The 27,397-nt window shown below is 37.9% G+C and overlaps 1 protein-coding gene across 4 annotated transcripts in view; it reads right to left on the bottom strand.

Annotated features, from left to right (window-relative positions):
- The window catches only part of ERCC6L2 (ERCC excision repair 6 like 2), a 157,113-nt gene that overhangs the window by 23,102 nt on the left and 106,614 nt on the right, over positions 1–27,397 (bottom strand). For all 4 annotated transcript variants that reach the window (XM_086417014.1, XM_086417012.1, XM_086417013.1 and 1 more), the window contains 3 exons: positions 19,847–19,927; positions 17,338–18,490; positions 11,909–12,063 (listed from right to left, as the gene is read on the bottom strand). In XM_086417014.1, the coding sequence (XP_086273140.1) occupies positions 11,909–12,063; positions 17,338–18,490; positions 19,847–19,927 (1,389 nt within the window). The remainder of the gene's footprint in view (positions 1–11,908; positions 12,064–17,337; positions 18,491–19,846; positions 19,928–27,397) is intronic.

Below are 27,397 nucleotides of genomic sequence, written 5' to 3'. Positions count from 1 at the left end.
AAAATTCTGAGATTTGTTTATAGAAAAGATAGCTTAAACTATTTAATTTTCAGAACACAGTGATGGGGATCATTATACCCTGACAACAACTGAAAACCTAAATTATTCAAAAAGTATCAATTATATACAAGACACTATTTTAGGTCTCCAGAGTTATCAAATGAGAATCAGAGATATATTCTGCTATTTTTAAAGTCCAGAGTTTACTAGAAAAGAAGATGTATACTTACCTAACTGATAAAAATTTGGAAGTCATATGTTAGAATAACTAGGCCAAAGTACTATTACATGAAACAGAAAAAGCGTAAGAAGGACAGCTTCTGCTGCTGCTAAGTCGCTTCAGTTGTGTCCGACTCTGTGCGACCCCACAGATGGCAGCCCACCAGGCTCCCCCGTCCCTGGGATTCTCCAGGCAAGAACACTGGAGTGGGTTGCCATTTCCTTCTCCAATGCCTGAAAGTGAAAAGTGAAAGTGAAGTCACTCAGTCGTATCTGACTCTTAGTGACCCCATGGACTGCAGCCTACCAGGCTGCTCCATCCAGGGGATCTTCCAGGCAAGAGTACTGGAGTGGGGTGCTGTTGCCTTCTCCGAAGAAGGAATTACCTACAGCTTATGTTGGAATTGGGGCAGGCTTTGTGAAAGAGTGACACAGCTGAGTTACATGCTGAGAGGTAGAGAGGTTTGGAGATTTGGGAGGTTAGGACAACAAAGGCTGAGTAGATACTGCCAAGTCTTACAGTATTTCTTGAGTCCAGATAGTTTTAACTATCTAAAAAAAGATTTTTAAAGGGAAAGATACATTCAGTCCACCTGAATTTTTTAACTGCTAAAGTGAGGGAAATTATTAATAGACAAGTTATCTTGAAAAATTAGACTGATTTTTCATATTGGAAAAGCAAAATAGAATTAAAAAAAAAAAAAAAGGAAAATCTCCAAAGCAAAATAGAAAGTAAAGGAACTGGGGGAAAGCACAGGAGAAACCAGGATTGAAAGACTACAGGGATTTAAGCTGACTGCCACTGTTGAGCCTGAGGGAAGTCAATACCATCTCATTAAAAAGAAAAAAAATCAGTAAAATAGTATTGTTTGCATTAGTCTCCAAGAATCCTTCAAGTTCTGAAATACTATGATTCCCTATCCTTATATTTCGCTTTATTCATCCTATAAAACTCAGAATTCATATGTGTAGAGGCAGGATTCTCAGATAAGATGATAGGTGTTTCCATTAAGTGGCCATGTACAATTGATACCATGGTTTTCATAGAGGGATAAAATATACATTTGAAAAGGGCTATTATTAAGTGCTTAACATTCTGTTAAGTCACTAGGTAAAGTCAATCAGAGCTCAATGAGGCCTTATATCTCTAAGCCTTTATATTGTTACTTTCCGATGCTCAGTCATGTTAGACTGTCTGCGACCTCATTATTATAGCCCACGAGGCTCCTCTGTCTATGGGATTCTCTCAGCAAGGACACTGCAGTGGGGTGCCATTTTCTCCTCCAGGGGATCTTATTGACCCAGGAATTGAACCAGTGTCTCTTGCATCTCCTACATTGGCAGGTGGATTCTTTTAGAAAGCACTATTTGAAGAAATACTATTTTTAAACTATTTATAATCTTCCAACCACTCTAAACAGAGAAACTGTTCAAAGAAGCCTTATCAATCTTCTAAGCAACTGGAACAATGACCAGCTAGGAGAAGAGTTAGAATCAAGCTATTTCGTAATAAGCAAAGAATATTTTTATCAGCCCAGGCCATTGTCACATTAGCTTATAATTACTGTCAAATATAATTTTTTGCTATAGTATTCTTTATGATAAACCAGGCACAATTCAAGGTGGGTCCTTTATCTATAAAATTTGAGGACTGAACTAGATATCTTTTATGGTATTCTAACATATTTTATTATTGGTGCTACTAACAGAGTCTGGCAGGCTATAGGGTCCATGGAGTTGCAAAGAGTCGGACAAAACTGAGCAACTAACACACACACTAATAACAAAAATAGTAACAGGTCATTGCATAGAATAAGAGAAAGAGCTTTACTCATCACCCCTACTAGTAAGCAATAAGTAATAATCATAAATACAATAATAAACATGTATGCCTTTCTGGTTGGAGAAGGAAATGGCAACCCACTCCAGTATTCTTGCCTGGAGAATCCCAGGGACGGCGGAGCCTGGTGAGCTGCCATCTATGGGGTCACACAGAGTTGGATACGACTGAAGTGACTTAGCATAGCATGCCTTTCCGGAAAAGGAGTACGTCAAGGCTGTATATTGTCACCTGCTTATTTAACTTCTATGCAGAGTACATCATGAGAAACTGTGGGCTGGAAGAAGCACAAGCTGGAATCAAGATTGCCGGGAGAAATATCAATAACCTCAGATATGCAGATGACACCACCCTTATGGCAGAAAGTGAAGAAGAACTAAAGAGCCTCTTGATGAAAGTGAAAGAAAGAGTGAAAAAGTTGGCTTAAAGCTCAACATTCAGAAAATCAAGATCATGGCATCCAGTCCCATCACTTCATGGCAAATAGATGGGGAAACAGTGGAAACAGTGGCTGACTTTATTTTTCTGGGCTCCAAAATCACTGCAGATGGTGATTGCAGCCATGAAATTAAATGACGCTTACTCCTTGGAAGGAAAGTTATGATCAACCTAGATAGCATATTAAAAAGCAGAGACATTACTTTGCCAACAAAGGTCCGTCTAGTCAAGGCTATGGTTTTTCCAGTAGTCATTATGGATGTGAGAGTTGGACTATAAAGAAAGGTGAGCACTGAAGAATTGATGCTTTTGAACTGTGGTGTTGGAGAAGACTCTTGAAAGTCCCTTGGATTGCAAGGAGATCCAATCAGTCCATCCTAAGGGAGATCAGTCCTGGGTGTTCATTGGAAGGACTGATGTTGAAGCTGAAACTCCAATACTTTGGCCACCTGAGGCGAAGAGCTGACCCATTTAAAAGACCCTTATGCTGGGAAAGATTGAGGGCAGGAGGAGAAGGGGATGACAGAGGATGAGATGGTTGGATGGCATCACCAACTCGATGGACATGGGTTTGGGTGGACTCTCGGAGTTGGTGATGGACAGGGAGGCCTGGCATGCTGTGGTTCGTGGGGTCGCAAAGAGTCAGACACGACTGAGCGACTGAACTGAACTGATGCCTTTCTGGCAAGAACTGAATGTGGTTTTGTCCCCATTGGCTCATTAGTGACATTACTCCAGCAATCCTGGTGACCTCACTGTGAGGAAGGATGCCCCAGCTTCTCATCGCCAAGAGCTAGAAGTGGAATACGTATTTACAGGTAACACCAGACTCTCATTCCTGTGCCTAGGTAACAGGTGATTTTCACAAATGACACTGTCTATCTCTCTGAATCAATCCTAGTTCTAAGGATAGAAATACAAAAGTCTTCTTCATGCCAACACTGGCCCCATAATTTTATACATACACACATACAACTTTAAAAATCTGATCTTTACTAAAATCACTTGGAAGAAAAACTTTCTGATGCAAATACTATAAAGTTAACATCTCAAGACAGAAAAATGATAAGACCATGAAAAATCCCACCCAGCAAGAGTTAATTCCACTGCATGGTGAAACCATACACTTTACTTACTGGACTACTTCATAAACCAGTCGTTTGTGAACAATTACTTTAAACCATCATGCCATTCACTATCCTGAAAAATAGGCTAATGGAATGCTGTATCTCCCCAAAGTCTGCTTACTGTAAATAGCCCATCTCTCCTTGCTGACTCCAAAAGCTGTATAAACATACTGTAATCAAATCCACCATAGCTCATAAAAATCCTTTCTTTAAGTAACCTACAAAATGCCAATCTAATACAAATACGAGAAAGAGAAGTTCTTACTAAGACAACATTTTGTATTTACAGTATTCTGAACAGTGCTTAAACCTGCACTGGTTATATAAAAGACTCTGTCCCCCATGCCACCTCCGCCCCCAGGCTGACAGCATGCTTAGTTCTCTCATTTACACCACGCTGCAGTAACATAAAGAAGGGTTTACTATTAATCCAGGTTTTACTACAAAGCGACCCGTTATTTCTCTGTCAAACACTGGCAAGAGTGCCAAGTGTCTGTCATCCCATTTAGGGGATTAAGTCTTCTTTTATAGTCTGGTACTTGTACCAATTTATAAAAATACAGATATAGTTTCTTCGAGTTGGTCACAGTCTATATTTTGGCTTGGATTCAGGCAACAGAGGTTGACTATGACAGCTGGCAGGAAACTGAGGGGAGAATACATCCTCCCCCTTTCAGTCACCACATCTCAGTTGCCATAGTGATTAATCCTTAATTGAATGCTGTCTTTGTATAATCTTTTCAGAAAACTTTAAGTAAGCTTAAGTTGAAAACATAACAGTTGACTGAAAAAATGAGGTACCACATCACACAGGTATAGTAGTTTTATGACAAACTTCCATATAGTAAAAGAACAAGTTAACTTTTATAAAGGTATTATCCATTTCTTCCAGTGCTTAAACATTCCTGTTTGGTCTAAGCTTAAGCCTGAATCACACAGGTTTTCCCTCTTATCAAACATCTTATCTTTTAAAATAAGCTGTTCTCAGAAACGGTTCTGAAATATCTAAGCACAACTGAATGTAAAGCAAGTTCTTATTTTATATAGTTTTGTACTGCTAAACAGGCATAATTAGAAATTTAAGGTTTTAATTCAACATATCTATCAAATATGTTCTGTAAGTAGAAATTAATTTATAAAAGTATACACTGTAAGAAACCAAAGGAAATATGGGAAAGACAGTATGTTTTAGAACTTTTCTTAATATATGGTTGAATTTGATTTGATTCATAGCTTTTGCCATTTTGGTTTCTAATAATTATATCAAAGGACTGAGAAACTCTGAAAGACTACAATATGTTATTTATGATTGCAGTGTACATTATTTCTCCTTTGTTAGTTTTTCATTTAGTATATTCCTTTGCAATTTAGTTAAAGGCTCTCACTTAGACTCAATTACAGTATTCCTTGGGAAGTAAAATACTTGCATATTGTGGCCGCTGTTAATCTTGTGTTGCCTTCATACAAATAAATAGGACTTAGTGTGTTTTCTTAGGAACTGAGGCAGCACATCTGCATCTGGCTGCAGACACAAACACATACACCGAGAGACCACACACGGACATCACACACACACACACACACACACACACACACACACACACTCTTTTCAAACACAAAGGTCTCTAATAAATCTTTGATGACAGACATGAAGCGCTCAAAAGAATTCTCAGTAAATCAAAAGATTCTGGATGTAAACCCCAGAAGAAAGATACTGTACTGGAGCTGGGAGGTCCTGGGATATTTGGAGATTTCAGAAAGAAGAGGGTTGTCAATATTTCTAATACTATGGCTGAGCCTTTTTGCCTTCATCTTTAGTTTATTCTCTTTTCCTTCCACGATGGTTTAAAAGTTTTTTTTCTAGACTGCAACTCCATCACTGCCACCTATCACCACACAGCGAGCTGCAAAACCTCAGTGAGTGACATACACATCTCTAACCAAAGCTGGTGGTGTGTTTCAATGATTTACTCATTAAAGGTGTTGAAGTATCATCAACCAGATATGATAAAATCAGTGGCGGTGAACAGTTTTTTCCTTAGAAATTCTGTGAATGACTTTGAAATGTCATCAATATTTCAAATCATCTTTACAAATAGTTTTAGTAAACAGAAACATGATACTACCATCATTCCATCTCACTGACTTTATTAGTTTCTAGTTTCCAGAAGAATTATAATGAAGAAAATCCTGAGTACTACATATAGAGATGCAAAACAACTAGTTTGATGGCAGAGTGCAGTCTCACTCATTTGAATGAATGTTGGCAGCCATGGAGATATCATGAGTTAGAAGCAATCACTTAAACTGATGAACCTAAGCAGAAACTAGATGTATCAACTCTAAACAGAAAAGTCACTAATAATTTTCACTCTAATACAGAAAAGCCTAAAATAAAATTAATATAAATTATAAAGCACTGAGTGACTTTGTTTTCATAAACAAAAACTTAGTCACATATAAAAATTTGAAAAATACTATATTAATAGCATAAGCATTCTTAGTTTTTTATTTAAAAGGAAGTTCAAAGCCCCAGACGGACTAGCACCACCCATTCTTTTACTTATAGTTAAATATGATTGCAGGGCTTCCCTGGTGGCTCAGTGGTAAAGAATCTGCCTGCAATGCAGGAGATGCAGGTTTGATCCCTGGGTCAGGGAGATCCCCTAGAGGAGGGCATGGCAACCCACTCCACTGTTCTTGCCTGGAGAATCTCCTGCACAGAGGAACCTAGCAGGCTGCAGTCCACGAGGCTGCAAAGAGTCAGACATGACTGAAGCGACTGGGCACGCAAGACTGTCTATAGATTATTTGTCCTTGTTGATTTTCACCTTCTAGGGAAGTTAAAGACCTGACATCAGTCTTATCCATTGGTTGCAATGACAATACTTACTATTCATTAACTGCTTACTTTCTGTCAGATACTGTTTAAAGCATTTTATAGGCATTACCTCATTTAGTCTTCACAAGAACCTTTTGAAGTAAGAAGTATAATTACCTGCATTTTAAGTGCAAGAAAATTGAGGCAGAGAAGGTAAGTAACTTTTTCATGGTCACAAAGGAAGTATGTATCAGGTAGAGTTATAATTCAGACAGACATCTGAATAGATTCCATGCCACAGACCAGTTATAACCATCAAAATGCCTCTGCCTTGAGAAGATTACAGAGCTCAACAAATTGAAGATGTCTCATTATATGAATTCTTTTATTTACTTCTAAATAAACTGAAAGGAGAAAAGCATGAGGTACGTCCAGGGGCTGGGTTTTATGTAAAAAATACAATAGGTTTACTTTTCGACATTGGTGAAAAACTAAGAACATCCTAAGTATGTATGATCACTATCTATTTTGAAAACTGATTTTCATATACCAAGACCTTTCTTTTTATGAATCTATCCATTTATTTAAATTTTTATTGGAGTATAGTTGATTCATAATGCTGTGTTAGTTTCAGATGTACAGCAAAATTCACTGCTGATTTCATCAATTATACATATACACATATCCCTTCTTTTTTAGATTCTTATCCCATATAAGTCATTACGGAGTACTGAGAAAAGTTCCCTGTGCTACACACTAGGTCCTAATTAGTTATCTATTTTACATATAGGAGTATATACCCAAGATCTTTCTTTTTTGATGATAAGTTTATAGTACTGTCCTCAAGTGGTTGTTGTACATAAATAATACAATACAGCTTTCAAGATGCTGAGGTATAATGATACTATTAACTTGATGTATTAAATGATATAGGTCAAATCTGAGGGACTAAAATCTTATTGTCAGAATTTTATTGTATCAAGTACTGATTTAAAGAAGTTAGCTGATGAAATCGGAGAAGGCAATGGCACCCCACTCCAGTACTCTTGCCTGGAAAATCCCATGGATGGGGGAGCCTGGTGGGTTGCAGTCCATGGGGTTGCTACAAGTCAGACACGACTGAGCAACTTCCCTTTCACTTTTCACTTTCATGCATTGGAGGAGGAAATGGCAACCCACTCCAGAATTCTTGCCTGGAGAATCCCAGGGATGGGGGAGCCTGGTGGGCTGCCGTCTATGGGGTCGCACAGAGTCGGACACGACTGAAGCGACTTAGCAGCAGCAGCAGCTGGTGAAATGAGTATGTTTATATAGACCGTTCTTGCCCTGCTAGCATTGGTGGCATGGGATTGGCCTTCCAGCTTAATGGCTTTAAAACTTCCCTGAATATTTTTTATACCTACCATGATTCAGTCATTAAACACCAGGTTTCTTCGTATTCCTTGAAAAAGTACTGCTAAATTGGTCTATGTGTGATGAGAGAGATATACGGCCTCAAAAGGCATATCAGAAACTCCAGGGGCAGGGTATTCCCATTTGTTTCTCCTGGCAAGAAATGCCCCTCACTCTGAACATCACTGTGAAGAAACAAGGTTTCTGATGAGATTGTACTGTCTATCTCAAGAACGTTCAGGCTAAAAAAGGTTGAAAACTATTTGCATTGCTAATGTAAAGATGAAACTCCCTTCCCACCATTCCCAGTTAAAAGCAAAGTATATTTCCATCAGTGGTTTCCCTGGTGGCTCAGTGGTAAAGAATCTACCTGCAATGCAGGAGACACAGGTTCAGTCCCTGGGTTGGAAAGATCCCCTGGAGAAGGAAATGGCAACCGACTCCAATATATTTGACTGGAGAGTCCCATGGAGAGAGGAGCCTGGCAGGCTATAGTCCATGGGGTCGCAAAAAGGTCAGACTTGACTTAACAACTAAACAGCAAACAACAAAAAATATTTCTATCATGTTCCATTTTACAACTTTCCTTATGAAGGTTCCAAAGGGACTTTTTACTGCTTCTTGGTCCATTTTTGGAGGTATTATATGGCTATAAATTCCTTCTCTGAGAAATATTTAAATAAGCTAGTGATCAATATCCAGTTAAATTACTGTATTAACATGTACTACAGAATTTGCCAAGTTTTCTGACCTTTCACATTAAAGTCTGTTTGGAAAAGAACATGGTTTTAATAAAAGACATGGTTTAAAAGAAAAAAAAAAAAACCGAATAAAAAATTAGCTGTCTGTTTAAAAGATTCTGATATGCTCCTCATTTTAATATAGCAAATTTCTGGCAAACCCAGCACATCTCTGCCTTTTTCATATAGCTTCTACAAGGTAGTACAGCTGTAGAAATGCTATCTGCAGTACTGCTTGAGATATGGTGTACTCCTAGGTAAAGTGAGAATATAAAGAAGTAGCATACTTGGGTCATGAAAGTGCTTTTATATGATTTGCATTTTGGAACTAGGCCTTTGGATTACATCAAAAAATGCTAAAGCACAGCCTTTCAAAGCCCAGTATTACAATAACTCTAAGAATACTACAAGACAATGTGCTCAGTCGCTTCAGTTGTGTCCGACTCTTTGCAACTCCATGGACCGTATGCTGCCAGGCTCCTCTGTCCATGGGGTTGTCCAGGTAAGAATGCTAGAGTGGGTGGCCACGCCCTCCTCCAGGAGATCTTCCTGACCCAGGGATTGTATCTCCTGTTTCCTGCACTGCAGGCGGATTCTTTACCATTGAGCCACCAAGGAAATTATAAGACAACTGACTGTTGTCATGTAGTGGTCCCCATTCAAAACGCCACGTGACAATTCTTTCAAATTAAGCACTAGGAAAAGCTTTGCTCCTTTTCAGAAGAACTGTTTTTGTGTGTTTGTTTTCATTTTTTTTTTCCTTTAAGGACATTTAGCTCAGCATTTCTCAGCAGGGCGTTATGGAATTTTGGGCAGAACAATTCTTGGCATGTGGGATGCTTCCCCACCTACCCTCCTGGGCCTTCCCGCACCCCATGACAGCCCTGCCTCCAGACTTTAATGCCAGTCAGGCACTCTGTCATCGTGACCACCCAAACTGTCCACATTTCCAAATGGACTAGTTAAGAAAATACTAAATACATTGTTCATTTCCTTTGTTTTGTCTACCAGGAGACTCAATCAAATTTGCCATTAAAAAATGTATCTGAGTAAGTATAGTATATCTTACCTACCTGCATTCTAATCTTATATATTTGCATTCTAACTTCCTCCCAGCCTTGAACTTCTATCTTAATTTCTATTTTCCTTGGTCATGAATTTTTATTCTGACTTAATTAAAATGATCCAAAATCTTTGTCAAACCAGATGTGTTCCTGTGCTCAGTCATGTCCAATTCTCTGTGACCCCATGGACTGTAGCCTGCCAGGCTCCTCTGTCCATGGAATTTTCCAGGCAGGAATATTGGAGTGGGCTGCCATTTCCTTCTCCAGGTGATCTTTCCAACCCAGGGATCGAACCCACATCTTCTGCATTAGCAGGCAGATTCTATATGACTGTGCCACCTGGAAAGCCCCCAAACCAGATGGGGTACAAATAAATGAAGATAGCTTGATAGTTCAGAGGTATTTTCCCCACTTCATTCCAAAAGTAGCACTAACTAAAAACAGAGTGTCACTGTTATATACAATACCAATTTTTCACTTGTACACCTAAAGTGGTAGAAAAACTACTCTTCAGACATTTAGCTCTCAGGAATTAAGAAAGAATAATAAGCCAAAGGTCAAGAAGCAACAGTTAGAACTGGACATGGAACAACAGACTGGTTCCAAATCGGGAAAGGAGTATATCAAGGCTGTATTTTGTCACCCTGCTTATTAAACTTACATGCAGAGTACATCGTGCGAAATGCCAGGCTGGAGGAAGCACAAGCTGGAATCAAGACTGCTGGGAGAAATATCAATAACCTCAGATATGCAGATGACACCACCCTTATGGCAGGAAGTGAAGAACTAAAGAGCCTCTTGATGAAAGTGAAAGAGGAGAGTGAAAAAGTTGGCTTAAAGCTCAACATTCAGAAAACGAAGATCATGGCATCTGGTCCCATCACTTCATGGCAAATAGATGGGGAAACAGTGGAAACAGTGGCTGACTTTATTTTTTGGGGCTCCAAAATCACTGCAGATGGTGATTGCAGCCATGAAATTAAAAGATGCTTGCTCCTTGGAAGAAAAGTTATGATCAACCTAGATAGCATATTAAAAAGCAGAGACATTACTTTGCTAACAAAGGTCCCTCTAGTCAAAGCTATGGTTTTTCCAGTAGTCATGTATGGATGTGAGAGTTGAACTATAAAGCAAGCTGAGAGTTGAAGAACTGATGCTTTTGAACTGTGGTGTTGGAGAAGACTCTTGAGAGTCCCTTGAACAGCAAGGAGATCCAACCAGTCTATCCTGAAAGAGATTAATCCTGAGTATTCATTGGCAGGACTGATTGATGCTAAAGCTGAAACTCCAATACTTCGGCCACCTGATGCGAAGAGCTGACTCACTGGAAAAGACTCTGACGCTGGGAAAGATTGAAGGTGGGAGGAGAAGGGGACAACAGAGGATGAAATGGTTGGATGGCATCACCGACTCAATGAACATGAGTTTGAGTAGGCTCTGGGAGATGGTGATGGCCAGGGAAGCCTGGCGTGCTGTAGTCCATGGGGTTTCAACGAGTTGGACACAACTGAATGACTGAACTGAATAAGCCAAAGAGAAGAAGATACTTTTTAAAACTTTTGATGTAAGTGTGTAAATAAAGTATCACTTTCATATAAGTCATATTTCTATAAAACAGTAATTTTAAATGAGAAGAGCCCTTGGCTCAGGAAACTCAAACAGGGGCTCTGTATCAACCTAGAGGGGTGGGATGGGGAGGGAGATGGGAGGGAGGTTCAAAAGGGAGGCAATATATGTATACCTACGGCTGACACGACTGAGCGACTGAACTGAATTGAACTGATGGCTGATTCATGTTGAGGTTCGACAGAAAACAGCAAAATTCTATAAAGCAATTATCCTTTAATAAAAAATAAATTAATTAAAAAAATCCTTTTGTTAAAAATACAAATTCTGTTTTTGTATGTGTCTTCATTTTAGATGAAAAATTACAGAAGAAATCTAATGATACACTTTCCTTTTTCCATATGAGCAGTAGTAGTTTTGGTTCTGATTAAACTAATTCCCTCAGAGTCCTCATTTTTGGCAAACATTCACTAAAGAAACTATCAAGCAACTCAACATTATTAGGCATTTAGATACAGATTTGTCTTTTAATATAAAACATTTTGTGAATACAGTGCCCCAAATAGTATTTTGCTTTTTACACTTATATTTATAAGTCATTTATAATCTTATTGGTACTTTTGAGGGGGTACTTAGAGAAGATCCTATCGAGGAACCTCTGTGAAAATGATATAAAAACTAGAGGTATATTATCTTCTTACCTTAGAAGTGCAAACAGCTATGTTAGCAGGAAGCTGAGAAAACTGCTTCAGTTCAAATACATCACGTGCTGCCCATCGACTCATGTGATTTTCAGCTTTGCTTGACCCAATCACATTCTGGTTTGAGTGAATGTAAGCCACTTCCTGAACACCATCTAAGAAATAATTGATGTTTATTAACTGATGTCTTATGATGAAACAATATAGTTCAAGATATACTTTAAAAATTATCAGCAACACATTTAAAACAGGTTATGCTTATTTTATTTTTAATCTTCAAGAAAAACACTGAGTTTATATGTCAATATCTCAATATTATTTTTAAAAAATTGAAAAGAGTTCCAATATATCTTTAAACTCTTAGGTTAACTTAGAAATGACTTTGCCCTCTCATATAAGAATTTTTGATATCAGGTAACAATTTTTAGATTTAAGCGTGAAATGAGGAAAAGTCATTGTAGAAGATTGTTTCTATGAATTTGTCATCTCTGTTGATGTAAAAAAAATGTTTACTAATTTAAAAGTAGTGCTAACCTCATCTGTTCCTTTAAACAAGTACTTGATTACAGTTATGAAGTAGGAGCATGGGGTTTATGACCAGGGAGTTTTGGTCAGCTTTGTTCAGTTTTATTGTTTGTAAATTGTCTTTTTTGTACATATGCCCAGAGATTGTCAAGATTTGGAGGTTTTTAGGAAATGAAAAAAATTAACTTACAGCTTTTATCTAAAAGAAGTTTAAAAAATGGCTACTTTTTTTTTTAATTGCTTTGCTGCTAGGCACCTATAATTTACTTTTAAATTGTTGTCATTAAAAGAGAAGGCTAGAATTGAAGTCTATAAAACTCCCTCAAACACCTCTGACAGTGACCCTCAATATGCCCTTCAACACTTGTGCTTTTTCAGCCCTGAAACTCTCTGTCAGAATTGCCAATCATGAGAAAACAAGATGTTGTTAAATGACTAAAAGAGCAACCAAGATAATTTTCTCCTTAAATTTTGAAATATCAGTTAGGGTGTATATAGCAACAGTTTAAAACCATCCAAAGAATTCTTCTGGTAAAAAACTGACTCAGATAGTATTCTTAATTTTAATGACACATTTTATACATTCAAAATAGGTTCCACACAAACTATTACATCTTTTATATAGTAAAAAAAAAAAAAAAAGAAAAAAAAAAAAACCCCAACTTGGCTGCTCTTTAAAACAAAAGTTCATGCAATAATTCTTCAAACCTAAAATCTAATTGTTGCACACAAACCAAAGGATAGTCTAGTATTGGTATTCCCTACTTCTTGAACATTTGCTTTTTACCACTTAGCTTTTCTGAAAAACTTACATTAGTACCTGTTTTCACTCTAACAGAAAGAAATCCGAAGAAGATTTTCACTTTTATGAAAAAGGGCAAAAAGCAAAACAGTGTTTGTTTGTAGCCAGAACTTAAAGAGGCAGCATACTCCTCAGGAGCAAGCGTGGCCCTGCAAAGCTCCTTTACAGGAACAACACTCAGGATCTCAGCGTTAAGCCATCAGAACTTTGAACTGTGTTGGTGAGTATCTGTGCTTTACCTGGATTTACCTCGTGCGACCATTAACAAGATTTATCCTAAGGTAATTGCTTCTTTGCTTTACGCCATTTCAGTTTATGAAAAATTACATAAGGCGGCTCTACTTTTCCATAGCAGGGCAAAATAGTATGTATCATAGTGAACTTTTAAATGAAGACTACTAAAAACCACAAGAGAAAGCTTGTTTTGTCAAACACAATTATTAAAGTTTGTACATCAAAATATCAGATTCTTTCTGGTGATTTTTTGGGGGAATAAATCAAGACACTTCTGAAAGCAAAGCTAACTCAAAAATCACTAATCTGATTGTCAGCAGATGATGGTAAGGGGAAGCAGTTTTTCCAGCTCTCTAAAACATGAGAGTAACCAGACTGCAAAACCAAAAGCCAAGGACAACGCTTACAACAAAATTAGATGACAAGATATTCCTACTAGCTCTAAAATACAAGAAGCTAGGCTCAGCTCACTAGTAGCTACACACTCTGTAGGCATCAGGGCCTGTGTGAAGGAGAAAGGAAAGGGCAGGGTGGCATCTGATGGATCTGAAAACAGGAGACTCTAGCACAACAGGCTACCTGGAGATCAGCAGCTGTATTTGGGAAGATGTTCCATTCTCTAAAGCTGAGTACAGAGTACATGGGGCTTGCCTAAGGGGCTAGGGCAGGCTAGCCCTAAGGAACTCCCCAAACTGACCCCCTAGGGCTCCCAGGCCAGGGTCAAGTAAGAAGGAAAAACTGCTAGGGTGAAGTAAACGTGAACAGAATAGGAAGAATAGAAATGAGGAAAAGAGATGGTCAAGAGCAAAGCAGGGGAAATGGTTAGAAACAATAAATCCCAATACTGTTTTGAACACTATGCAAAAATTACAAATATGAATCTCTGTGAAATTAGAAAAGATTTCCTAAATTCTGCCTCATTTTTAAAAATTCAGGGGAAAGAATTTGTATAAAAATGAGCAAAGGGTCAAATCTCATAAAAATTATAATGGAAAAGAGAATAAGCAGCAGAATAACATCCCTAAATGCCAGAAAGACAAGCTTACAAAACAAAATTGTAACTAATTTCAAAATTAGGTAAAAGACTTCAAGAAAATGGTAAAACATAGGGATCAGCAATACAAATCAGACTTTTAACTACAAAGGGCACAAACTGTTATTAACAAGAATCTCAGAGAATATTACTCTTATGAGTACTTTCTGGGATCTACTAGAAATAAGAGATCTATTAGAATATAAGCTTCAGACAATCAAAATGACTAGAGAGACACTGACATGAAGACTAATGAGAAGCATTAAATTTATAGTTACCTGCAAACCAAGAATAAAAGTCTAAGAGGAGAGCGTATAATGCAGTAACTGTATTCTGACAGTGAACACATATCCATTTTAAAAACAGGCAAAAATGGGAGAGCATATGGATAGTCGGCCCCAAACATTAATGTTTCCAGGAATCACACTACAATAGTATTGATAGTTTTATTATTTGACTTTTGTGTAATATGGATACAAAATGAGTAATTATGGGACATTATAATTAAATCATTCCCTGTGTGCTTAAGAACCAGGATTATCAGTAGAGAAGAAAAAGTATGTAAATATGATAGAGAAGAGGTTAAGTAAAAGCTCTAGGTGTACTCAGTCACTCAGCTGTGTCCAACTATTTGCGACCTCATGTAGCCCACCAGGCTCCTCTCTGTCCATGGGGATTCTCCAGGCAAGAATATTGGAGTGAGTTGCCATGCCCTCCTCCAGGGGATCTTCCCAAACCAGGGATCAAACCCAGGTCTCCCACATTGCAGGCAGATTCTCTACCATCTAAGCCACGAGGGAAGCCCAAGAATACTGGAGTGGGTAGCCTATCCCTTCTCTATACCCCCAAATAAAGAATAAATATGGAAGCATGAAAATGAACTCATAAAGCATTGTATTTTATCTCATATATAAAAATACATACATGTCACACATATATAAACTCACATATACATATATATACACACACACACAATTTATAATAAACATAATTTATCCACTGAAAAGACCCAGAAATAATAACTAAGCAAGTAGTAGCAATGATCATTTCTAGCACCAGATTGCGGTCTTGAAACACACTTTGTCACTAAAAGAAACCAAGACTTCTTAGAGATATGATTGATTTTAGGTCTGAGGCAGAAAATGCATGAGATGATCCTGGAGTATTGTGTAATACTAGATCGCTATCAAAGATGATTAGCATCACGTCAAAGATCTAAGGAATCAAAATGCTCATGTTTAAAGGCTCCCACTGTCCAAAGATGGGAAAATTGAGCCTCAATAATGGTACTAATTGAAATGAATTTAGACTCATTAAATGTGCTTGAATCAATTAATTAACAATGATTTTAAGAAAAGAAATTGAAGGATGACTAAAAGTTGGTAAAGAAATGATTTTTTCCTATCTTATCTAGATGAACTGTACCACTGGGTAAGTAATAGTAGATGAGGGGAAGTACTGCCTCACAAAAGCATTCTAACAAATGAAAAAGAAATGAGAAGTAGAAACCATCATTGTGCTACTCTGAGTGAGAATAAAGAGACAAACCAGCAAACATTTTGTCAAACACTAACATTAAGAAAACTATGATCATGGCATCCGGTCCCATCACTTCATGGCAAATAGATGGGGAAACAGTGGAAACAGTGGCAGACTTTATTTTTTTGGGCTCCAAAATCACTGTAGATGGTGACTGCAGCCATGAAATTAAAAGACACTTACTCCTTGGAAGGAAAGTTATGATCAACCTAGATAGCGTATTAAAAAGCGAAGACATTACTTTGCCAACAAAGGTCCGTCTAGTCAAGGCTATGGTTTTTCCAGTAGTCATTATGGATGTGAGAGTTGGACTATAAAGAAAGGTGAGCACCGAAGAATTGATGCTTTTGAACTATGGTATTGGAGAAGACTTGAGAGTCCCTTGGACTACAAGGAGATCCAACCAGTCCATCCTAAAGGAGATCAGTCCTGAGTGTTCATTGGAGGGACTGATGTTGAAGCTGAAACTCCAGTACTTTGGCCACCTGATGCGAAGAGCTGACTCATTTGAAAAGACCCTGATGCTGGGAAGGACTGAGGACAGGAGGAGAAGGGGACGACAGAGGATGAGATGGTTGGATGGCATCACCGACTCAATGGACATGGGTTTGGGTGGGCTCCAAGAGTTGGTGGAGGCCTGGCGTGCTGCAGTTCATGGGGTCACAAAGAGTTGGACACGACTGAGAGACTGAACTGAACTTTTGTCTTGCCAAAGGGACTGAACCTGAATTTGATACAGGGTCAGAAGCCAACTGCTCATTTTCAGGAAACAGAGGTTGAGGAATATGTTCACCTGCACCAACAGCACATAATCAGCAAGATGCAAACTGCAGAAAATAACTGGCCTGGTTTCTTCAACAAAAAAATCTTACAAAGAGGGAAAAAAAAAAAAAAGAAAAAAATCATATAAACTGTAGAGAATTGAAAGGGAGGAAAAATCTTATAAACTATACAAAAATTTTTAATGAGACTAAACTATAATGTTAAGGGTTATACATCGTATCAAATGTGTACACGTGTATTTGATAAAACCATAAAAATGCAAAAAAGTCAAAATAATTAGTTTATAGTGATTCAGATGGGCTACATAGAAGGGGTTCTGGTATACATGACCAACTTCTCTATCCTGATCTAGGTCTTCCCTTTATCCTGCCACTACCCACTTCCTCATTTGTATCTCAATACAGCATCTCGATCGCAGAGTTAATTCAAACTAATTCAAGCATCCCTTAAGAGCTATTTGATTGCATACAACAAATATGTAAAGAAAAGTTTTCAGAATGGATTTGCAGTTACCTAAAAATTTATCCATTGATTCACATATCCGATTTTGATTGACAATGCTCTCATTTGAAAATTTCATTGGTTTTCTTGGTATGAAAGTGCTATTTCTTTTATGGTTAGTTAATTTTGAAGAGACACTGATTTTATCTTTTATAGTTTTTGGTCTATGGTTCTGTTTAGAGAAACTGATGTGGCCAACAGATAAATTATCATCTGAGGATGAAAAATCATCAATAGTCTGAGAGTTACAATCTTCATCTGTTGCACACTGTTGGTTTGCTTTCTTCATTGTTTTTGGAAAAGTGTAAAGTTCCCTTTTATTTTCCTTTTTTCTCTTAAACCTCAGAGAACTAGTAGCTCTTTGCTTTCTTACTCTTGACTTGCAGAAAACTTCAATGTCATCAGATTCATCACTAATATCACTACCACCTTTTCTTTTTGTATTAGATTTCAGGGTCTCAATCTCAAGATTTAATTGTTTTGAAATTAGCCCATTTCCTCTGACATTGGTCTTTGTATCATCACCATTATTTTTTATATTTACAGGATTTTCTGATTCAGAATCTTCAGATCCATCCACAGGTGGCTTAAACCTTATATTCTTCTTAAGGAATCTCTGAGTTGTATACTGTGTGGGAAAGATGATATCACTATCTTCTGATTCTGTGACATTCTGTAAAATGTGATGGTGGTCAGCTGTGTTTTTAAAGTTTTTCTCATCATCAGACTCAGAAGGAATATTCTCTTTTAAAATTTTCTCACTTTTATCAAAAACACATTTTCCATTTGGATTTAGGACATTAGCTAATTTCTGATGTTTCAAAGTACCAAGAGAGTCTTGACTCTTCTGACAACCAGCATTTTTGGCTTCTGTTGAAAAGCATGTGGGCTGCTCATCCGAACTTTCATTGTCAGAGGCAATATTTTCATCACCATCCTCAACTGTTTCACATTTTGTCTCAAACAATTTAGAGAAACCACACTGGAGTAAGCTAAGCTGCCCAGGAGAAACTGAAGCTCTACTTGAGTCAGATGCTTTGTTTTTCACAGTCTTTGTTACTGAGTTGCTTGCTGTTTCATCTTCACTAAAATCACTGCAGAGATCACATGCTGCTTCTGCTAGCTGTTCTGGACCTCTGTGTTCCCGACAGTCAGGCTCCCTAGCCTACAGAAGAGGCAATGACAGAAACATTAGAAAATGTCAAATAAATGATATCAAATCTATTACACCGGAAGGGAATTAAATTTGGGCAGATAATTTATATACAAGTATATCACTTGGTTTTTTCTAAAACATGTGGTAAACAAATATAAAGGATTTAATATTACAGTCTAGTATACTCTTTTCAAGTTGAATAACTTTCCGAATAAATAAAAGTTAAAACTAGAATATAAAGTGATCAAATTATTCACAAGGAAAACACAGAGCAGAACTGTTAGCTTCTAAGATGCAGAGATAGTGAAAAGCACATGACCTGTTGCTTACTGCAGTCCAGCTGATACTTTCAACCATGCTTTAAAAACAAAACAAATTTGCAGGAGTTAAAGAATTCCCAACTAGAAAATATTTCTAGTTCATTAAAAATAAGATTGGACAGGATCTTGACCACCATAAATAAATAAAATATTGAAGCTATTTTGAAGTAAAATTTATTACAAATTTAAGCCTAATATTTATTTTTTTCACATCAATTAGAGCTAAATATATTCTTCAGTTTCTGAAAACTGAGGCTTAGTGAAAGATTTGGGGAAAGTATTATCTGGTAATCTGGTAATATTTCTGCCAACATTTGATATTCATGTATTTTTATAAATTTAAAAAATATTCACCACATAATGGGTGATATAAATTTATAGGGGAGTTACAAATTAATAGTTATCACTGCATATAGTTATCATAGTTATATAATACATGGCTGCATCATATGTATATTATATCAAAACATATAGTTATCATATAGCCCATTATATCTTTGGGCTACTATAAATTTAGAGTTAAATTCTTAAAAAAAAAAGACAAAAATAGCAACAGCAATTAAAATTATACACATATTCTTTACTTTTAAAAAGGCTTTATGATGACAACATAAATTTTTGTAGAATGTGCGATTACAAACTACTAAACCTGTCACAAGACAAAGGACTCAAATATCTGCTTGAGTCAGAGAATGAGTCTGATGTCTGGATTTAATAATATTAAATACATACTGATTGCGATTTTTCCATTTGTTGCTTATGTCAGATTGGTCACCTACACAGTGCATTTATTTCTAAATTTATAGTTTGGTATAGTTAAAATTCCAGTTTGGATGTAAACACCTGAAGATTGCTCCTGAATTTTTTTAATGATGTGAAATATTAGCCTAAATTATTAATTTTACTGACAGTCCTCTGACTTTGTGTCCCTGACTTTTTAAAAAATCCATTTTCTTTACACATTGAAAAATGAAGGAAAAAGAAAAGGAAGTTAAAATCATCATGTATATATTTCCCAGGAGCTCTAGATTCAAAAATTGCTTACTGTTTCTAGTTTGTGTACTGGAGGTTCCTCTTTCAACCACGTTGTAGCTGTCATGATCCCAGCTTCCACCTTGCCTTCTCTCTACAAAAAATGCAAATCACTGTATAAAATATATAAAGTAGAAACAACCAGATAAACAACAGCAATGGCATGATAAAACTTAAGAATTAGGAAAACTGAACATAGGGAATTCCCTGGCAGTTCAGTGGAGGAGGGAACGGCTACCCACTCCAGTATTCTTGCCTGAAGAATTCCACGGAGAGAGGAGTGGGCTACAGTCCATGGGTTCGCAGAGAGTCTGACATGACTGAGCAACTTTCACTTTCTTTCACTTTCACTTTCTTAGTGGTTATGACTCTGCAATTTCACTGCTGTGGGCCTGGGTTCAATCCCTGTCTGGGAAACTAAGATCCCTCAAACCACATGGGGTGGCAAAAAAACAAATAAATAAGTAAACTGAGTACAGCTTGCTTTAACTCTCAAATGCTATTTTTCAATTTGCTAATTAAGGAATTCATATATATATACATTTTAAAATGCTTATAATTCTTAGATAATATAGAGGCGCTGTGGAAATCTGCCAGGCCCATAAAAAACTCATTCTTATCATAAGCTTACTTTTTCAGATAGAAAATTAATACCATTTTTCAGCAAACTCTACTAAAAGCCCTAGTAGGGAGGGAGAGTGAAAAAAATGTTAAAAATTTACCCAGCAGTGATAGCCCATAATAACCATGTCTATATGGTAACTATATAACTTGGTATGTATATAATATTTATATAATATAAATATTATATAACATTGCAATAACTCTAAGGATACATTATCATAGAAAATACTGGGTATTCGGAACTTGATATTTTAGCTTATGTTGCTAGTGTGCTTATATTTCGTATTCATTAAAATATGTATATTGATTTCTTCAGTGAAGCAGATATGAAAATGAAAATGTCCATCTTATATAAAACTAAAAAAATCGTAATATTCTAAGAGGCTAGCTACATCTTTTAGGAAAAGTATGTTTTTACAGCTTTTGGTATATCATTTAGCAGAGATATTTAATGGCCTAGATTCTAGAATACTAAATTCTTCTTCAAAAGGAAATACATTTATTTCTCTTGTCAAGTCTATCTGTTGATAGACAAGGGGAAATAACATTATCATTACCAGAGTTACAAATAACCAATTTATGAATACACCAGTGTTCATAATATACCAAAGATATGGTTCCGATTACCTGGTACCCAGGGCAACAAGTGAGAATCTCCCCCAGTGAATTTAAAAGAATGATAAAGAGCTCCTGAATAAGATCTTTTCTACCAATGCCCAGAGGCTATCACGTTAAGGGAGTGAGGCACCTCCTTCCTAGTACTCCTTTTTTTCTCTTCAACAGAAGTCAAATATAATAGGTGTAACTGGCAGCACCAGAATTCTTCAAGCTGTCAGAACCCCTCAGTGACAGGTATATGGCAACTCCAGTCTTCTGTTGCTCAGTCCAAACACCCTGGTGTGCATGCGTGTTAAGTCACTTCAGTCATGTCCGACTCTTTGGGACCCTAGGAGCCGTAGCCTACCAGGCTTCACTGTCCAAGAGCTTCTGCAGGCAAGAATACTGGAGTGGACTGCCATGCCCTCCTCCAGGGGATCTTCCTGACCCAGGGATCGAACCTGCATCTCTTGGCGTCTACTGAATTGACAGGCGGATTCTTTAGCACCAGGGCAACACGGGAAGCCCATAACTACCCTGGTTCAATTCAGTTCAGTCGCTCAGTCGTGTCCGACTCTTTGCAACCCCATGAATCACAGCACGCCAGGCCTCCCTGTCCATCACCAACTCCTGGAGTTCACCCAAACTCATGTGTATCGAGTCGGTGATGCCATCCAGCCACCTCATCCTCTGTTGTTCCCTTCTCCTCCTGCCCCCAATCCCACCCAGCATCAGGGTCTTTTCAAATGAGTCAACTCTTCGCATGAGGTGGCCAAAGTACTGGAGTTTCAGCTTTAGCATCAGTCCTTCCAATGAACACCCAGGACTGATCTCCTTTAAACGGATGGACTGGTTGGATCTCCTTGCAGTCCAAGGGACTCTCAAGAGTCTTCTCCAACACCACAGTTCAAAAGCATCAATTCTTCCACGCTCAGCTTTCTTCACAGTCCAACTCTCACATCCATACATGACCACTGGAAAAACCACAGCCTTGACTAGACGGGCCTTTATTGGCAAAGTAATGTCTCTGCTTTTCAACATGCTATCTAGGTTGGTCATAACTTTCCTTCCAAGGAGTAAGTGTCTTTTAATTTCATGGCTGCAGTCACCATCTGCAGTGATTTTGGAGCCCCCCAAAATAAAGTCTGACACTGTTTCTAATGTTTCCCCATTTATCTGCCGTGAAGTGAGAGGACCAGATGCCATGATCTTCGTTTTCTGAATGTTGAGCTTTAAGCCAACTTTTTCACTCTCCTCTTTCACTTTCATCAAGAGGCTTTTTAGTTCTTCTTCACTTTCTGCCATAAGGGTGGTGTCATCTGCATATCTGGGGTTATTGGTATTTCTCCCAGCAATCTTGATTCCAGCTTGTGCTTCTTCCAGCCCCACGATTCTCATGATGTACTCTGCATATAAGTTAAATAAGCATGGTGACAATATACAGCCTTGACAGACTCCTTTTCCTATTTGGAACCAGTCTGTTGTTCCATGTCCAGTTCTAACTGTTGCTTCCTGACCTGCATATAGGATTCTCAAGAGGCAGGTCAGGTGGTCTGGTATTCCCTCTCTTTCAGAATTTTCCACAGTTTATTGTGATCCACACAGTCCAAAGGCTTTGGCATATTAAAGCAGAAATAGATGTTTTCCTGGAACTCTCTTGCTTTTTTGATGATCCAGCGGATGTTGGCAATTTGATCTCTGGTTCCTCTGCCTTTTCTAAAACCAGCTTGAACATTTGGAAGTTCACGGCTCACATATTGCTGAAGCCTGGCTTGGAGAATTTTGAGCATCACTTTACTAGTGTGTGAGATGACTGCAATTGTGTGGTAGTCTGGGCATTCTTTGGCATTGCCTTTCTTTGGGATTGGAATGAAAACTGACTTTTTCCAGTCCTGTGGCCACTGCTGAGTTTTCCAAATTTGCTGGCATATTGAGTGCAGCACTTTCACAGCATCATCTTTCAGGATTTGAAATAGCTCAGCTGGGATTCCATCACCTCCACTAGCTTTGTTCACAGTGATGCTCTCTAAGGCCCACTTGACTTCACATTCCAGGATGTCTGACTCTAGGTGAGTGATCACACCATCGTGATTATCTGGGTCGTGAAGCTCTTTTTTGTACAGTTCTTCTGTGTATTCTTACCACCTCTTCTTAATATCTTCTGCTTCTGTAAGGTCCATACCATTTCTGTCCTTTATTGAGCCCACCTTTGCATGAAATGTTCCCTTGGTATCTCTAGTTTTTTGAAGAATCTCTAGTCTTTCCCATTCTGTTGTTTCCCTCTGTTTCTTTGCATTGATCGCTGAGGAAGGCTTTCTTATCTCTTCCTGCTATTCTTTGGAACTCTGCATTCAGATGCTTATTTCTTTCCTTTTCTCCTTTGCTTTTCACTTCTTTTCACAGCTATTTGTAAGGCCTCCTCAGACAGCCATTTTGCTTTTTTGCATTTCTTTTCCTTGGGGATGGTCTTGATCCCTGTCTCCTGTACAATGTCACGAACCTCCATCCATAGTTCACCAGGCACTCTATCAGATCTAGTCCCTTAAATCTATTTCTCAGTTCCACTGTCTAATCATAAGGGATTTGATTTAGGTCATACCTGAATGGTCTAGTGGTTTTCCCCACTTTCTTCAATTGAAGTCTGAATTTGGCAATAAGGAGTTCATGATCTGAGCCACAGTCAGCTCCCAGTCTTGTTTTTGCTGACTGTATACAGTCATCCTTAATTGCTTTTTCTATATACCTTATATCTACTCCATCAGCAGATCCTGTCACTGCCTCAGGGTACAGACCACTATCCTCTGGCCCAAACCACCAACTCTTGGCTAGATTGTTGCAGTATCTCCCTACCTGGCTCTTGCTTCTGCTCTTGTACTTCTATAGTCCAATTCTTAATCTTTAGAATAAACAGTATAGATTACACTATTCATTCTGCTATTCAGAACTCCAATTGCTTTTGTTCTCACTCAAAGTCAAAGCCAAAGTTCCCGCAGGATCTGGCGTCCTATCATCTCACTGGCCCCATCTTTGGCTCTCTTGTTTACTACACTCTGGCCACTTTGGCTTCCTTGCCATTTTGAAATCATGCTGAGCATGCTCCTCTCTGAGGGTCTTTGCATTGTTTTTCTGTCCAAAACACTTCTTCCTTGTCTCTTCAAAGAGTCAACTGCAATCTCACAGTGCATGCTTCCTTGGCTACTCCATACAAAATTGTAATGCTCTTTCCTTTACAGTATCCCCATTTTGTTTCCTGGCTCTATTTTTTTTTTTTTTTTGAGATATACTTTACATATTACAGCATGTACATTTAAGGTCTACAAAGTATTAATTTCATATGTTTATATATTGTAATGGGGGGCTTTTCAAGTGGCTCAGTGGTAAAGAATTTGCCTAGCAACGCAGGAAACGCAAGAGACATGGGTTTGATCCTTGGGTCAGGAAGATCCCCTGGAGTAGGAAACGGCAACCCAGGGACAAAGGAGCCTGGTGGGCTATAGTCGACTGAGCCACAAAGTCAGACATGACTGAGCACACATGCACATATACTGTAATATGATTATCATCATAGCTTTAGCTAACACCTCTAATGTATCATATAATTATCATTTCTTTTATGTGGTGAGAACACTTAAGATCTGGTCCTTAGGCAGTTTTGGGGTATATAACATAGTATTGTTGACAATACTCACTATGCTGTGTATTAGATCTCTAGAATTTATTCATCTTCTACTTGCTCTATATTTATCTTTAGAATCTGTCATCATGATATACTAAATTCAGTTATTTTTTCTCTTTATTATTTGTTTCTCCCAAATAGAATGTAAATTTTTGTAGGTAGGACTTTTAATCTATTTTATTAATTTCTGTATGCCTAGCTCTATGATGTATAATATTGGACATTTAGCACATACTCAATATTTGTGAAATTAGTTCTCAATATATATATTCTAAAGAGAAACCATTAAAAAAAAGTCAATGTAAAATAGAACTAAAATGCCCAGAAATCATATTAAAAGCACTCTATAAATTCAAATTTCTATATCTTAAAAATTTTTTAAGGGATTTTTCTACAACCTTGAAAAATTAAAAATGTATCACAGGAAGTAAAACACTTCTTTTACTTTATGAAAAATGCTTCCCTTATATAGGGCTTGGACCAATAATATTTTAAAACATAATTTGGCCAAAAGCACAACATGAATCTACTAAATTCTGACTGATAAGAAATGAGCAATTTTAATTCAAAATTTAGTTTAATAATTGAATGCCAATGATGTTCCTAGCGAGAAGTTAAGCATATTCTGCCATAAACAAAATATAAGATTATGGAGGGTCCTGTCATTAATAAACAATCTTGGAGGAAAAACAACATATATTGAGGACAACCAGAGAATAAGAGAACTTTCTGTCTAATAACCTGTCAAATGCAATGTCTTACATAACACTTTTTAAACAGAGGAACAGTGGCTATTCTGACTAAAAACAGAGAACAAAACAATTTGATATATGGCAGAAAACAGGAAGGCTGAGCACAAAGAATTGATGTTTTATAACTGTAGTGCTGGAAAAGACTCTTGAGAGTTCCTTGGACAGCAAGGAGATCCAATCAGTCAAAGCTAAAGGAAATCAACCCTGAACATTCATTGGAAGGACTGATGCTGAAGCTGAATCTCCAATACTCTGTCCATCTGACATGAAGAGCCAACTCACTGGAAAAGACCCTGCTGCGGGGAAAGACTGAGGGCAAGAGGAGAAGGGGACGGCAGAGGATAAGATGGCACGACCAACTCAATGGACATGATATGAGCAAATTCCAGGAGATAGTGAAGGATAGTAAAAGATAAACGAAGGCTAGTAAAAGATGATGCTGTGAAAGTGCTGCACTCAATATGTCAGCAAATTTGGAAAACTCAGCAGTGGCCACAGTATGGAACAGGTCAGTTTTCATTCCAATCCCAAAGGAAGGCAATGCCAAAGAATGCTCAAACTACCACATAACTGCACTCATCTCACATGCTAGCAAAGTAATGCTTAAAATTCTCCAAGCCAGGCTTCAACAGTATATGAACTGTGAACTTCCAGATATTCAAGCTGGTTTTAGAAAAGGCAGAGGAACCAGAGATCAAATTGCAAAAATCCAATGGATCATCAGAAAAGCAAGAAAGTACCAGAAAAACATCTACTTCTGTTTTATTGACAATGCCAAAGCCTTTGCCTGTGTGGATCACAATAAACTGTGGAAAATTCTGAAAGAGATGGGAATACCAGACCACCTGACCTGCCTCTTGAGAAATCTGTATGCAGGTCAAGAAGCAACAGTTAGAACTGGACATGGAACAATGGACTGGTTCCAAATTGGGAAAGGAGTATGACAAAGCTGTATTTTGTCACCTTGTTTATTTAATTTATAGGCAGAGTACATCATGAGAAATGCTGGGCTGGAAGAAGCACAAGCTGGAACCAAGATCGCCAGGAGAATAACCTGGCAATATCAATATCCTCAATAATGAGTATTAATAACCTCAGATATGCAGATGACATCACCATTATGGCAGAAAGTGAAGAAGAACTAAAGAGCCTCTTGATGAAAGTGAAAGAGGAGAGTGAAACAGTTGGCTTAAAACTCAACATTCAGAAAACCAAGATCATGGCATCTAGTCCCATCATTTCATGGCAAACAGATGGGGAAACAGTGGAAACAGCGAGAGCCTTTATTTTGGGAGGCTCCAAAATCACTGTAGATGGTGACTGCAGCCATGAAATTAAAAGATGCTTGCTCCTTGGAAGAAAACTTATGACCAACCTAGACAGCATATTAAAAAGCAGAGACATTATTTTGCCAACAAAGGTCCGTCTAGTCAAGGCTATGGTTTTTCCAGTAGTCATGTATGGATGTGAGAGTTGGACTATAAAGAAAGCTGAGCGCCGAAGAATTGATGCTTTTGAACTGTGGTGTTGGAGAAGACTCTTGAGAGTGCCTTGGACAGCAAAGAGATCCAACCAGTCTATCCTAAAGGAAATTAGTTGTGAATATTCATTGGAAGGACTGATGCTGAAGCTGAAACTCTAATACTTTGGTCACCTAATATGAAGAACTGACTCATTGGAAAAGATCCTGATGCTGGGAAAGACTGAAGGCGGGAGGAGAAAGGGACGACAGAGGATGAGATGGTTGGATGGCATCACTGACTCAATGGGCATGAGTCTGAGTAAACTCTGCGAGTTGGTGATAGACAGGGAGGCCTGGACATGCTGAAGTCCATGGGGTCGCAAAGAGTCAGACATGACTGAGTGAGTAAACTGAACTGAGTGAAGGACAGAGAAGCCTGGCATGCTGCAGTCC

The sequence above is a fragment of the Bos grunniens genome, chromosome 8 (genome assembly GCF_055505025.1).
Source record: "Bos grunniens cultivar Pamir isolate PY7600 chromosome 8, Bosgru_T2T1.0, whole genome shotgun sequence".
Taxonomy (NCBI): Eukaryota; Metazoa; Chordata; class Mammalia; order Artiodactyla; family Bovidae; genus Bos; species Bos grunniens.
The sequence above is the reverse complement of the archived record's forward strand: the minus strand, read 5'-3'. Positions and strand labels throughout refer to the sequence as shown.